Source organism: Etheostoma spectabile, chromosome 13 (genome assembly GCF_008692095.1).
Source record: "Etheostoma spectabile isolate EspeVRDwgs_2016 chromosome 13, UIUC_Espe_1.0, whole genome shotgun sequence".
In the NCBI taxonomy this organism is placed as follows: Eukaryota; Metazoa; Chordata; class Actinopteri; order Perciformes; family Percidae; genus Etheostoma; species Etheostoma spectabile.
The window spans coordinates 6,707,967-6,722,966 of NC_045745.1; the positions used below are offsets into that span (position 1 = coordinate 6,707,967).

The window sequence follows — 15,000 nt, forward strand, 5'->3', positions numbered from 1 at the left end:
AGCAGCGGCACAACCCCCCTGGAGCTCACCGCCAGTGCTGGTGAAATAGCAAGCTAGCGTTAGCGAACTAACCAACCAGCCTGCTTAGAAACAAATACATTTTAGTTATCCTGGTGCGCTCCAGGTCCTGCAGCAGCAGACGGACCGTCATCAGTGGGTATAACGTGTTCCAAGTTCTGCATCCCTGCTGGGACTTGCATCCACAAGGGAAAATAATGATTTTATAAGCCAAAGCAGCTACTGTTTAAAAGCTAGGGTATATACATTTCTTTGTCATGTTCATCAATGATGATTATAATTTTAGAACGTTTAGAGACATCAATGTTTTATTATCATGTCCTTGCTACCTGGATGCAATTCTTGGCTGCAATGAGGGTTAATAATCAGCCTTATCTCAGCACAATGAGCCTCACTGTCCTGTATCTTGGTTGTTTATCAATTATGAGACATATCTGAATAATAATCATCTTTGCCAGTTCTGTGTAGTCTCAGAGTTTGTGGTGCTGTACCTATGTTGAGTCCAAGAGAGGGTGGTCGACCCGGCTTGCTCTTCACTGCGGTGATGGTGGTGACCACGGTGCCACAGGGCATGACTGTACGGTCCATCTCCACCCTCTTACTGGAGGCGGGGGTCGGAGGGTGCCAGGACCTCACCTCACTGGGCTCCAGGTAAGTAAACTGTGGGGTAGGGTGCAAAATTCGGAAAATGTCCCGACTGGATATTGATTTTTAGGCTTAAGGTTCAATAACGATTCTTAATTAAAAAAAACTTTTCACAGTATGTAAGTGTAATTACTTTTCCCATGTGACAGTATACACGCCATCATGTCGATAAAATTAATAAAAATGTATCTGTTGATATTAAGGAAAACGTGTCGTAATATCCAAATGTTAATGGGGAAGATCTTACATCAGTAGTAAGTGATCCAGTCACTAAGTCTTTGGTCATGAGTGCAAAGGTTTGTTGTCCTTCTGGCTGCTTCTTTACAAGATCAAAAGGCACTGATACCCGACCAAGTAATGAACCTAAAAAAGAGAAACACAGCTGCTTTAGTCTAGTAGTACCAAAACATGTGGACTAAAGAACTCTCAATAAAACACACAAATATCAAAAGCAAGCAAGGCATTTCCTTACTCTCTTGAGGTTGGCCGTCATTCATTAACTGAATATTGAGCTCTTTTGATCGTCCATTCAATTCACTGGTGAGACAGCCACATTGAAAGATTATTCAGGGAAAACTAGAACTACAGATGTTGATGGCTGGCATAGAAAATTAGTAAAACAAACTATCTATTTGCAAAAACAGTGATTGTTTGCAGTGCCCTATGGTAGAACTTACAAGATAAATGGCTGGTCCCAGGCAGGATTGGTTGTGTTCTTTAAAACAGAGGTGTTAAACTTCTGTGGAGGATCGTCCAACTGCATTACACACAGAGGATTCATGCTGCCTACAAACACAGCAAAAAACTGTCAGCATCCCAGCAAATCACACACAGTGGGTTATCAAAGATCTAACTGCAAATTCATTGTTATATCTTTTGACAGCAAATACAGTGTGCTGCTGCAAGATTACATTTTGCTTTCGTCACTTCCTCTGCTTCAACTTAATGGCCAGGTGGGAGGCCAGCATACATTAGGTATCTGATGAATTATGCAAGTTAGAGGAGAATCAAAGTACTGATTAAGAGCTCCTCCTCAGTACATGTGATGAAGCCTATTTCATCATCATTTCTTGGCTCAACTTTATTAACTCAAGCTCCAATATTGTGAAAGCACTCTGTCTTAATGAATCCAAACATCAGCAAAACTCTTAAAGATAGAGCATCCACTGCAGTAGCTCTGGATGTAGCTTCTAGTCCACAGGAACTCTCACAAGGGAAACTAAGCTACGTCTAATTGTTCTTCACTTAAAAAGGGACAGAAAACAGATAATGAAGCGTTGAACAATGTGTCATGTCTCTGCTGTACAATATCAAGTGTTGGGCAGAAAACTGAAAGAGGAAGTCTGGACTCTTGAAAACTGATGACCCACAATTAGGGAATGACTCAACAGAGACAGTACCAAAACAAAGTTGCTGTGGATGATGTTAAGGTGTAAGACTGGACAATGATTTGAACAGCCTCTAATAACTAGTTTCATGGTGCTTTGTTTTCACTCTGATCATAACATTTGTGCAGGTCCATGCCACCACTTGCTATTCAGTCCCGTAGATACTGCTCGTTTAGGCACCGGTCCAATATTAGGACCGGGTACCCGACCCTATGACTGTAATGCACATGTGAGCTGACCACTTGGGCCAAAAGGTCCAGAGGGGGCTGAGGTAAGTTTATGAGCTCAAGACAGAATAAAAGACACCAGCTACAGCTCTTTCATCAAAACTTGGATAACTCTAAAAGAGACAAGCGTCCAACCTGCAGCATCCTCCTCTTGATTCAGTGTCACCCGGATGTTCTTCACCAGCAGCTTCCAGTCGTGGGCGCGGGGGGGTTTCGGGGGTGAAGCTATGTTCTTCTGTGCATCCTATTGGAGAAATCATAGTAAGTAAATAACTCAATTTTTGACACCTATATAATTAGCAACAATGCAAGGAAGGAACCCATTTCCTAGTTTTTTCAATGAGAAGCAGCGCAATGCCATAAAAACCACATCATAGATTAAAAAACCTTTTTGGTTTGTTTATTTGTATCAATGATCTCAGAGGCTTTCTACAGTATGCTTATTGTAAATGGGGAACTGTATCAGCATCCCAGGCATTCTAATATGCAGTATATTCATAATATTCTCCATGAGAAAGACAATATAACAATAGTTAGAGGACTCAAGAGGACTGAGAGTAGAGGACTCAATTGAAAACATGATTTGCATAGGACTGATAACTTTTGAACAGTTCCTGGTTGCTTTTTCGCAAATGGGCAATCAGGATGTTTTTATCTCCATTTCACATGGAGGGAACATTCAAAACATTTATAAAAAAAAGAAGACCACCAAGAAATCACATTGGGCTCTGCTGACTTGCTAGACATTTGTCAAGATTTATAATATTTAACACATGATATATGATCATATCAGGAACACATAACATTACATCATGGGTTGAGTGGGCAAAGAGCACGTCACTAAAAAGCTTTTTGCAAATACATGGCAGCAATCTTCGTGCAGGCTTAATTTAGGCATGCGGTGACCATGATCACATGCTCGATTATAAACCTTTATATTTTTTGTGGAGAAACAATAGCTTATTAGGTTCAACATAATTGCAATAACATTAAAAAAATATCTGTATTGCCATCAAAATGATGAAGTAATGCCTGTCCTGACTAGTTGCAATGATAGACTTGGATATACAAGCATGGATTAAACCTGCAATAATTTTTTTTTAGCCACTTGGCTGTGTGAAACCCAGCTGGAACACAACGTTTCTGTGTCTTTAGCTGCTAAATGGTGAAAACAGCTGACTGCTGGGGCTGAAAACGATGCTATGTGAACAGTGAGAGTGAACCAAAACAATGAAGTAAAGTGGGTTGGACAGATAAACAATGAGCTGAAACTCACTCTAAAGCTCTGTAAAGTTGAGTGGAGCAGCAGATTCAGGTAATAATTCTCTGTAGGATCATCCCTATAAGCGACTGCTTTCACATTATCTTTACATTTGTGTGAATCCACGAATGTTGAAATGACATAAAATGCCTGTCCCATGTAGCGGTGATAAATTAGCCTGAAGCTAATGCTCACCTGTTCAGGAGGAAAGTAACCAACTCTGTGTCCTTTTGGTCTCTAAGCTGTCTCCATCTTTCAAATACATTTCCAATATTTTGTATGCGTTACGTGTCTGGTCTTGCAACTGTTAGAAACACGCAGTTGTTTTTTTTAGGTCGGGTAGACTCTATCTCTGTTGATCCTGTTCGGATGTTTAGCTTTCATGGCTGCACCAACGTTACAGCTGTAGGGCGCTGACTTTACGGTTTTACAGATAGATCTATATCTGGCAACCTGGTCCGGCTGTCGAATTGGGCAGTTGATAACAACACAGTATTTCAACTTAGCATGTTTTCCTAAAATCTGATGATGCATTGGGGTCATTTATGGATTTATTACAGTAAATATATTGCATATTGTCACTATAAAAAAAATATCAATTATATTCCTTTTCAAGTCGATTTGTCAATTTGCGGTGTACTGCAAACAATGAGGTGGCATGACACACTTGTCTGCATAACGTTGTTGTGTGGCAGTTGTCCAGATGTTTTGCATCAGGCATACCTTGACCTCTGAGGCCTGAGCAGGCCTGCAGCTCAGCAACACAGAGGGACGCGTCGCACACAGCAGCCGCCTCAACTGCTCCTTAATGGCTGCTACACTGGAAGTGTTGGCACTGTCCTAACAGAGAAAGATTATGATATCAGACATATCCCACATATTAAAAGCATATTGACTGTATAATTGTATGCATGTCCTCAAACATCCTCTGTGGAGGTAAATAAAAACAACCAATACAGTACATATATATATTTTACATTTCATTTTTTAAATTCTTCAAACAGCGGGTTTGGTTCCGACCTGCAGCCCCTCTCTTTCTTAGAGAGAGAGATAGAGAGAGAGAGAGAGAGAGAGAGAGTGTATTTGGTGTGTAAGCACTTCTACAGACAGCAGGTGCATCTCATAATCAAATTGTTACCTGGGTAAAGGTGGGCGTCACCTGCAGCTCCCCCCTGTCCAGGTGAGACACTCCCCAGCTCACCTTGACCTCATCCTCAGCTTCCTGCATCTGTAGGTCAAGCTGAGGAACACAGAGGAGAGAAAGTCTTATGGTGATCAGAGGTCATCCAGTGCTCTTCAGCTTCACTTCAAGTAGATCTATAGTAATATTTAAACAAAACTCAACACAACATTTGGAACATAATGAAATTCTGGGTGTTGTTTGAACCAAATAAATGGGGTAACTCTAACTGCTCTAACAATTACAGTGTTTCTGTGGGCTTCTAGCTCCTTGTCTGTTGCAATGGCTATGTCGTTTGATGACTTAAATATCCAAAAATCAAACCATTAGGCAAGTGTTAAATTGTCATTCGCGGACACTTTGTCATCTCTTGAATACATTCATTCATCACACTCTAGCAGTAGCAAAAGGAGACCATCAGCGGCAGAGTTTGGGCTGACGGTGGCCGGTTGGAAAAATTCAACTTATGGCCCAACCCTAGTTTGACGTAAGAAAATTTGTGAGGAATGATTTTTGAGCGTAGAAGACTGTGTGATTGTAGGAATTGGTGTTCCTAGGCGATTAGGGCTGCTCGATTATGGAAAACAAATCATAAATTACGATTAATTGGGTCATTATTGAAATCACGATTATTTGACATGATTACGTATTGACTTTTTGAAAAGATGTTGCATTTATTGAACTTAAAAAAACAGTGAAACAGTTAAACAAATCGACAGTGAAAACCCCTTGAAATGTAAAATTTCCCATAATACTTTTTGTATTATGGTTTGTAACGTAAAAAATAATCGTTTTTCTCAATTGTTTTTGTGATCATTAGGAGCCAATATTGTATGGCACTAGGGCTGTGTTATCTTGGATACTGATGGAATGGTATACTTTCTGTTAAAATCATGTTCTGTATTCTTAATCAGTAGAGTAAAACCTTGAAAATGACGTATCTCCATTTTTACTCTCAAAAACAACACTGATGCCATGGTCAACACCATACACTCCCTTGCATCTCTTGTCAGTCTGAGAAACAGAAGGTCAGCAAGGTGTACATCAACAGCTAGCTCATCTGACCAAGTGGAAGACAAAGAGAAAAAAGAGGGAGACAGAAAACAGACTGGGCCATCATGTCCCAGCATGCCTGGATTCCAGTGGAATACTGAACAGCCGCCTCTGTGATGCCAAACAAAGGGCTCATCACATAGCCATGAGAATGCTTAGATGGATCCAGAAGAACAATCACAGACTGCATTGATAGGACCCGGATCAGTTCAAACAGTGTCAACTGAAAGGCTATAGTATGTTAGCATAATAATACAACTCCATCTACAGAAATAACGAAGAAGTCGCTTTTTAAATATATAACCATTAAAATAGTTGAATACCACTGCCTGTTGTGAAGTCATACAGCAGATGTGTAACTGTGGTGGTAGTGCATGTCACATGTGTGTCCCTTATCACATTCTACAGGCCATGTGGTGCAGTAGCGTGTTAAAAGGCAAAGTACACTCAGCAGCACACCACAGTTCACGGGGTGTATTATTGTGTCCATGTACTGTAAACGCCCGGGAGTTCTGGTCCACATATCCCCGCACCCCACAACATGACATGTTCCAGTGAATGGATGGAGACATTTGAAAAGGCTCTCTGACTTTTCCAGACTAAGCTGAAACAATTAAGAGTAAAAAGGAGACAGTACGTTTCCTTTATGTTCCTGCCACAACAACTAATCCACACCCGAAACAAATCGCCCTGCCTCTAATCCTGACTGTAGCTTTTGAGTCTCTCACCCACTCAGGCTGTATTTATGCCACAATGAGTTTAGCAGGGGTGACAAGCACCTTATTGGTTAAAAAATAGCCCTAATACAATTGGATTAGCTTGTATATGTCCCTTGAATCCATACTTTGGTGAAGATTCAACACTGACACTAAGCACAGGATTAAAGCGTACCACAACATAATGCACACAAACCATTACATATCCCAACACATCATCTATGGCTCCTTTCATTTGAAAACTGCAACAGATAATGAAGAGTGTTAGGACAGACAGTTTGGGAGCCATAGTCATAATTTACTGTAAAATGTGCCCAGTCAGATTTGGGTATGATAAATAAAATAAATTGCTGCGTTTTCCAGGGAAGAACAAGGCAGGCATTAGTCATTTGTGTTTACTGTAACTTTCATTAATTCTGTAAACGTCCTGTGATTGTAGACAAAGTGGGCCAGCCTTACTGGAAGTGCGACTGACAGGGACTTTAATGAGGTCTCTGGGACATTTGCCAAGCACAGAGAGATACCCCAACCATTTAATCTAAGACTCCAGCCCCCAGTGAGCACATCACGTTCAATGTAATTTCCAATTAAACCAAACCACAATGAGTATTGTTTACCAAGTATGAAACTCTCAATTTAATAGGTGCTCTAGGACCAACTAAAGAGCATTTACCTGCAGCTCCAGTGGAGCTATACAGACTGTGTATTTACAAGGATCTGCTGTAGCCATGGCTGCCGATGATGCCCTGAGAGAGAACTGAAGCTTTTCCCCAACGACACTGCAGCAAGCGGCCTGTTGGGAAGACAAAGTGAGGCATTAGTGTTATATAAATATACGGAGAATGCTGGAGCTAGAGCAGTGACAGCATTTGCATGTGACTCACATGTAGGTATACCATGAAATATGAAAGCAAATAAGGAGGGAAACTAGAAGTTCTACTAAACTGTAAGGTGCTGTGTGTGTGTAGAGTCTTACACAAGAAACACACTGCACAAACCAGTGAGATGTGTTCAAAACAATTTTGCCTAAACTGATCCAGAAGCAAAACATCTGTCTTAGAGGAAGTTCACAATAACCCTAACTGTGAAAAAGGAAGAACATCTGTACTAGCTTCCAAAGACATTATCAGCCGATTCAAGCATCTAGCGTGCAATAAATCACTTTTATTGCAATGGAATGCAACAGTAACAGAGTAAAGTTCTGTAACAGAAGTTGTTACCACACAATTGTAAAGTGTACTCAACTTGAAACATTTTTTATTCATTCATTTATTTAGATTTCAGTAGAGGATGTGTGTCTGTGTGTGTGTGTGTGAGTGTCGTTGGGTATTAGATCTCTGTAAGGGGAAACCTACGCATAAACATAGGTGCTGGTGCATTCCTGTCTGCCTGCTCCTCCTCAGTATTGAGCTATGTAAGCTTCTTAGAGCACACGCACACACAAACATACACAGCGTGTGGGTAAAAATAAGCCTCTGTTCATTAAACTCCCCACATCCCACTACAAAGCACCTGGTATTTTGCTCCATATCATGATGATCACAAAGAAAAGGCTGAGTTTGCATTGGGAGTAGTGTAAAGCAAACCAGGCCAGCAAACAGCACGCAATTCAGCCTTATCTGACCTCTCTCTCTAAAAAATAAAAGCCCTCCGGTGGCAGTTTACACACAGTCTCAGCGGCTTGGCAGATAATCTGTATGACCATATGGTCATAAAAGTTTTTCATTGCCTTTTTATAGCATACGTATTCATTAAAAGTGTCTTTTTATTTCTTAAATGAGCATGTGAACGCATCAAAAAACACTAATTTGCCAAATCTAAATTAATGGGGGAAATGTCTGCACCAAAGTTGACGAGTTGATGAGTCAGCGCTTGTCTACTGCAGGCTAAAATGCAGCTCTGGTCATAGAGTAGCTCCCTTTTCACTGAATTAGAGAAGGAGAGATTGATGTGAAGGACAACAAGGGAAGTAGAAGTCTATAAGTGGCTGCTGCTATAACCCAGATGAATGCTCAAGCTGCCATGAAAATAAAAATCTATTATTGATCAGTGGTTGGGAGGAGGAGGACACAGCACCGCACTCAACAAAAGTATAACTGATCCAAATAAAAAGTACTTTTTCTGTATTACTACAAGACTTTATGGTCAGTGTACCTTGTTTCTGGCAGACTTCTGAAAGCTGGACACTTGGCAGACCATGAGCTCAGATGCCTCAAGATCGTCCTCTTCAAATGTGAACAGAACAGAACTCTGGTGAGGAAGAGGATGGACACATTAAAAACAACAGCAAACGCCTATTGTACAACTCACAAAGCTGGAAAATGAAGTTGTTGGCAATAAATGGGATGATGAGATAATACCTAGGAATAGAAATTCCCCCCCACAGATGGTTTCTAGGGCTGGGCGATATGGAGAAAATCAAGTACCTCGATGCTGATATTATAGGGTTATATAAATAATCTTCAAAGTCAATGTATTGATTACGTGTGTACAAGTACATTATAAAACAGCTGGAACGCCCTGGTAAATTCTGAAAATTAGATCACATTACTGGGATGTAAAACCAGTCATATTACGATATCCAGAATTTAAGACGCTATAGATTCATTGCCCAGCCCTAGATGGTTCAGTAGTAGTGCGCGAAGGGGCAAAATGTCCACTGCTGAGTACATAAAGAGAAGCCAGAGCAGAGTGAGACTGCTGATGTCAAATGTCTAGAGATGGGGTGAGATTAGACTCAAGTGGCTGGGACTTTAAAGGCTATAAGGGAGGGGATTTTCTCCGGTCACATCCTATGACAAAGTGCACTTTCTTTATTGGAGTCACCTGCCTGCCACAGGGTAGAGTGGGGGCTTGGTGATCATGAGACTCACCCCACGCTTCCTTGACTGGTCATTCAAAGCCCTGCACCAAGCTCCTCTCCACTGGCTTTTCCAGCTCCGTAGTGACAGCGCCCATCCCAGCAGAGCCGCGGCTTCCTGCTTCGCCGCGTGGTCCTCTGCTGCGGTCTGCCTACTTAATACACGGCCCTTCTGGAAATACTGTATGAAATACAGTAGTAGAGTAACCAGGGATGCGAAGAAGAGTGTGACCATGCATAGCCACTGCGGATCCTCCAAACCAAAATATGAACTGGAACTCTCAAAGTCAGACATCCTTTGCAAATGAAAACGATGATCACAGCTTAACACACCTCCTCTGAGAAATATCCCGGCAACCTCATAGTCTGGATTTAGTCAGGACCGGCTAAAGCAGTGGTCCCCAGCTGATAATGGCACTGATCTCAACCCCCGAAACAAATGCTGCTTATTGTGATCCACATTGCAGTACTCCATAGTAGCCTTTTAAAGCCATACAGATGTCCCAAAGAGAGACCTAGCTAGAGCATCGTTAAAGAGCTAAAGTAGTCTCTGAGTTCAACTAAACGTGCAGAAAAGCGCACTCTCTTCCTCTCAATGAATATGGTTGTTAGCTTAGTTAGCTAGCTAATCTTCGCCGCGGTTCGCTTAACTAGCTATTCTTCATTAGCTATGGAGCCGCCAAAGTTTCCCAAACAGGAATTATTTCCTAAGTCTGCGGTTAAGGTCCACCGGACGATATCCAGATATTGAACAAGAGACCCGGGAAAACATCCTGAAAGCGAAGAGAGCGAAGAGAGTGCAGTTCTTGCGGCTTTTTGACTCGCTTTGCGGTTCAGTCTGACGGTCTGACTGTACAAAGTTGTCGTTCTACTCGGTCATGTGGCACAAACTGTAAGTCCCAGAATGCACAGCGACAGATTGCTAGAGTTTGTTGTTGTTTGGTTAGCTTCCAAAAAAATGCGTACCTACCTACCTGAGGCCAGGGTGGGGTATTTACAAGGGTTTGTTGCAATCAGGAATGCTGTTTTGTGTTACATTAAGTTCCATTAAAAAGACGCATTTAATAAAAAACGACTCCAAAACAGTATTGTGAACCTCGCGACTTGCCGTAGCTTGATTGTCCCGCTGTCATCTTTACCATACCCTACCATTCCCTCCTGTCCTGTTTGTAGCAATTATTTAGCTTAGCTAGCGAGCTAGCTTGCTCTTTTTAAAATGCCCCCGTGATTACCTCGCCCACGTTAAATTTGGAGATAGATTAGCCTTTACGAAAAATACTATTTTGTATTTTAATATACTGCGATACACTGTATGGGCTAGGCCCCGCCCGTCCGTAGAGGTAAACAGTATCGGGCTCGAGCTGGGACGTAGCAGCCTTCGTCACCCCACTGGAATCGTCGCATGTAAATGGGAATAACAATAATAATTGAATAAATAACAATCATTTCGCTATGAATTGTCGCTCAGAAGTTCTTGAAGTAACAGTGGAAGCGAGGCAGGTTGAAGAAGCTATGCTGGCTTTGCTGCACACCATTTTACTGCATCGCAGCTCCGGGAAGTTCCACTACAAAAAGGAGGGCACGTACTCCATCGGCACCGTGGGCACGCTCGACATCGACTGTGACTTCATCGATTTCACCTTCGTCAGGGTGTCCTCGGAGGAGCTGGACAGAGGGATCCGGAGAGCTGTGTCTGAGTTCAAGGTAATGTGTGCTTTCGACGTGTGATTGTCGACTGTAACGTCAATGCTCGGCTCGGCTTGGCTTAGGCATGCCTGTAATTTAACCTTTGATTACATGTTTTGGTTACAGGATGCCTTGAGCATCTCTGGGAGCGATGGCGTGGGGCAAATCTCCCTGGAGTTCTACCAGAAGAAGAAGTCTCGCTGGCCTTTTTCTGACGAGTGCATTCCCTGGGAAGTGTGGAGCATCAAGGTCAACGTTGTCAACCTGGCCAATGAGCAGGAGAGGCAGATCTGCAGGGAGAAAGTGGGCGAGAAGCTGGGCGAGAAGGTGATCAATGTCGTTGAGGTCATAAACCGCCACGAATACCTGCCAAAGATGCCCACCCAGTCTGAAGTGGACAATGTTTTCGACACCAGTCTCAAAGATGTCCAGCCCTACCTTTACAAAATCACATTCCAGATCACAGACACTCTGGGCACCTCTGTAAGCACGACAATGAGACGGCTGATTAAAGACACCCTGGCGCTGTGAGGATGCTTCAAGACAGAAAGAAGAAAGATCTGGATGATTTTATCCATAAAAGTACCTATAGTCTTGTCTGACAACTCTTTTTCTGATCAAAAACACAATTTGAAAGCTCTACTGGTGCTAAATTGAGGCCGTGTCAGTGTAACAGCTAATCCGTCATTTATTTTATGTCTCTGCTATGGTTTCGGTATTGCTTGTACCTTAAGAATCTTGATTATGTAGTGTCGATTCAAAAGACGTTTTGTTTTTTGCAAACTTTTTCTTTCCAAATTATCTTCACCTTCCTCATCTAGAAATGCAGAGTTAACACATTTGCAAACTATATGGCTTACGTTCACTCTATATCACTGACATTCTCTTTGTTGTTGATAATGTCAGATCTGTAAATTATTGTTAATCTTTGACAATAAATGTTGTTCACTGTAACTGATGATACTTAAAGTCAACAAGCATAGCTCTTTCAAACTTAAGATTGATTCTGTATACCTATCCCAACCTTTGAGATGAAAACTGCTGGCAGAGAGAAACTCCCAAAACTGGATTATATGATTTTCTTTGAGCAAAAGATAGGGCTGAATTTGGGAGCAGATTTCCTCATCCATGTGAAAACTTCCTCTCTGCACACACTTTCATGGAGTGTGTGACCTGACACACGGGTAGGACAGGATTTCCAGTTTGCCATTTTCCCAAATTAAAGCAAAAACCTCCAAAGTTCACTCCCAAGTTTCCAGTCAGAAATTGTCACGGTGGCCTGCAGCTTGAAAAACATCCCGCCGGCTCAGGGTCGTCTGCCAACAGGATACGCGTGTGTCCGCTGTCACACACTGTAGTTACACAGGTAGATTCATCAACAAGCTTTTTTTGCCTCAGCAGTCACATTGATGAAAGCACTGAGATAGATATATATATAAATATATATGTATATGTCTGTATATATGCTTTTTATGTACAACACAAGCTTCCTATTTATTTAACAGCCTAAAGCTTTAAAGTAGGTATAGGGTTATATATTTGGGAATACATGGCCAAAACGTTCTTTTTGTGTATCACTTAACACCCCTATTCATTTCCGATCATGTCACTACTACACATGGGCCTCTTATATCTGCTTTGAAGTACTGAGACAGTATGCTAAAGTCCAAAAGACTTTTGGGGATAAACAAGATGCAATGAAGTGAACGTAGTTCAACTAATAGTGTATCAAGGTAAATTCAAAGTTCCAATTTTAAAGTCAATCTATCAAGCTCACTGAGAGTTATGGAAAGTCAAATGTAGTTAAATGATGTGTGAGTCTACCTTTGAGTGAGCTGCGGGACGCGTTTACCGAATAATTTAAATACCACAAATGGTTGTATATATTCCATCGTTACTCTTTATGACAGAAAAAAAGCACAAAAACTGTAGAAAAACCTATACACAAAACAGCTGCAAGTTTCAAAAAAGCAACAATAATGCAACCAATGTCGATACAAATATTCATTATTGCAGTGAGAGCACAGGAATACTAAAAAGATCAAACTTTAGTTTACTAACAAAAGTGGTACAAAATCAAGGATACAAACACTTCCATGTACACAATTCTAACCATTTCTGTGAAACTTTCATAAAGTTTTTTTATCACAGGAAATTAAGAGCACTATTATCAATACAGAATTTCTCTAAAGAATTTCACATCACAATGCAGCTCACGTTGCTCATTTAGAGGAAACAAATTCCCATAGTTTGTGTGGAGCACTCTTTGAATGCAACATCTCCCAAATTGTAGCAATTGCAATAAATTATGACGAAGGTCTAATCCATCAAACCAAAGCAGAACTACATGTACAAGAATTCAATTGTGAAACAACTGGAATACAATCAACACGATCTTTAATAATAAACCTTTAGGAAGCAGGAACACTTTCTCACCATTCATAGAATAAAAGATTTACTTTATCGTGCTCCCCTGTTCTTGAAAAGCCTGAGTCATACATCATCTGAATCTCTATTGTGCTTTAATGTAAAATAATATCGACCAATTAGTCTCAAAGTTGCATAAGGCCATCAAAGCATTGTAAAGCTCGGTAAATTACCACACTGGTGTTGGTACGGACTAGTGATTCCGAAATTGTGACAATGTCTTATGTAACATTAATAATATACTTTCCATGATTATTATTTGAGTATAACCACAAATTGCAGTATTATACTGCACTGTGCCTTGAAGTACTGAGACAGTATGCCAAAGTTGAAATAGAGTTTTGGTAATGAAGAAGATGTGGTAAATCCAAAAAGTGAATATGGTTCAAGTACTATTGTATCATTTTTACTAGGAAGCTGGTCTGAGCATCGAGTTTTTCCAGCAACATTTAGAAGCTTCATGGTCATTTACCTGTGGGAAAAAACACAACTTTCTCAAATCCTAGGACTGATGATTGTCTCAGTCTTTTGTAGACACATAAAAAGGATTCACCTGGCTGGTGGTTAGGACAAAAAATGAAAGAACTTAATGAAGACTCTAGGCAGTTAATCCAGGCTGCTTACTGAAATGATAGGTAAAACAACCGGCGTCTGAGGTGTGTTTTGAGTACAGTTTGTGATAGAACTTATTTTTATTATACTAAAAGGTCTCATCCGTCAGTCAATCAGCCTATTAAACAAAATGACGCAAAGGCAATACGGAAAGAACTAATGCAAAGGAATGCTAAGTATAAAGAAACCAAACTACTGAATCGGTCTATTCATCATGTCTGCTTCTGCAGCCTAAAACCTCAGTCGGTGAAAGGATCCAAGCAAACATTTTGGACTATGGCCCCCTCTAACAGAATCAAACTGTTAAACAAAGTGCATATTGAAACCGTTGCTGAGGCCACCAATATTATCTTAGGGGTGTCACTCACACCAAGACATAGATCTGATACAAAACGCAAAAAGCACTACTCTTTAAATCAAACGCAGCTTCCAAAACTTTGAAGAACATTTCTTCACATTGAGAAAACAATGATCCAGTCACTAGGGTTGTACCCAATGTCATTTTTTCTTCTTTTTTTAACATTCAAAGTTTCTATTGAGGTTTTCAACTAAAACAAAGGGTGACATCATCACCTTTAAAAAAGTTAGTCTTTTCCAATCAAATCAAGTCAACATAAATGCATGTAGGCAGAATGCTATCTAATGAGGGAATGAAATAATGAAAAGCATAACAGTTTCCTGAGGCTTATAGCAACAGTATGCTACGACAGAAACAATGCTCTGGAGTTATTGGAAATGTTTGGATCACCCAAGCCAAAAAACCATCGTATGCAGCCACCACTGGAATCTTAATTCTACAAATATCTTAATACAAGAATAGCCCAATCCAGGGTTCTTCAACAAGGAGTCCGGGACCCCTAGGGGGTCCACAGAGTCGAGGCAGGGGTGCAATCAAATAATGGTTTTTTTTTTTGTTACAAAGTTTTA

General features: G+C 40.9%; 2 protein-coding genes across 3 annotated transcripts in view; one reads left to right on the forward strand and one right to left on the reverse strand.

Annotated features, from left to right (window-relative positions):
* The window catches only part of c2cd2 (C2 calcium dependent domain containing 2), a 15,006-nt gene extending 4,742 nt beyond the window's left edge, over positions 1-10,264 (reverse strand). For both annotated transcript variants that reach the window (XM_032533789.1, XM_032533790.1), the window contains exons 1-10: positions 9,362-10,264; positions 8,643-8,738; positions 7,162-7,281; positions 4,678-4,779; positions 4,263-4,379; positions 2,414-2,522; positions 1,341-1,449; positions 1,136-1,200; positions 911-1,026; positions 510-678 (exon numbers count right to left, since the gene is read on the reverse strand). In XM_032533789.1, coding sequence (XP_032389680.1) covers positions 510-678; positions 911-1,026; positions 1,136-1,200; positions 1,341-1,449; positions 2,414-2,522; positions 4,263-4,379; positions 4,678-4,779; positions 7,162-7,281; positions 8,643-8,738; positions 9,362-9,643 — 1,285 coding nt within the window. In that variant the 5' untranslated portion in view covers positions 9,644-10,264. The remainder of the gene's footprint in view (positions 1-509; positions 679-910; positions 1,027-1,135; positions 1,201-1,340; positions 1,450-2,413; positions 2,523-4,262; positions 4,380-4,677; positions 4,780-7,161; positions 7,282-8,642; positions 8,739-9,361) is intronic.
* Positions 10,265-10,524: 260 nt separating this feature from the next.
* On the forward strand, positions 10,525-11,997 carry atg101 (autophagy related 101). The gene is made up of 2 exons (XM_032533797.1): positions 10,525-11,052; positions 11,161-11,997. Exons 1-2 carry the CDS (start codon positions 10,801-10,803, stop codon positions 11,563-11,565), a joined length of 657 nt encoding a protein of 218 aa, XP_032389688.1. The 5' UTR covers positions 10,525-10,800; the 3' UTR covers positions 11,566-11,997.
* The last annotated feature ends 3,003 nt before the right edge of the window (positions 11,998-15,000 follow it).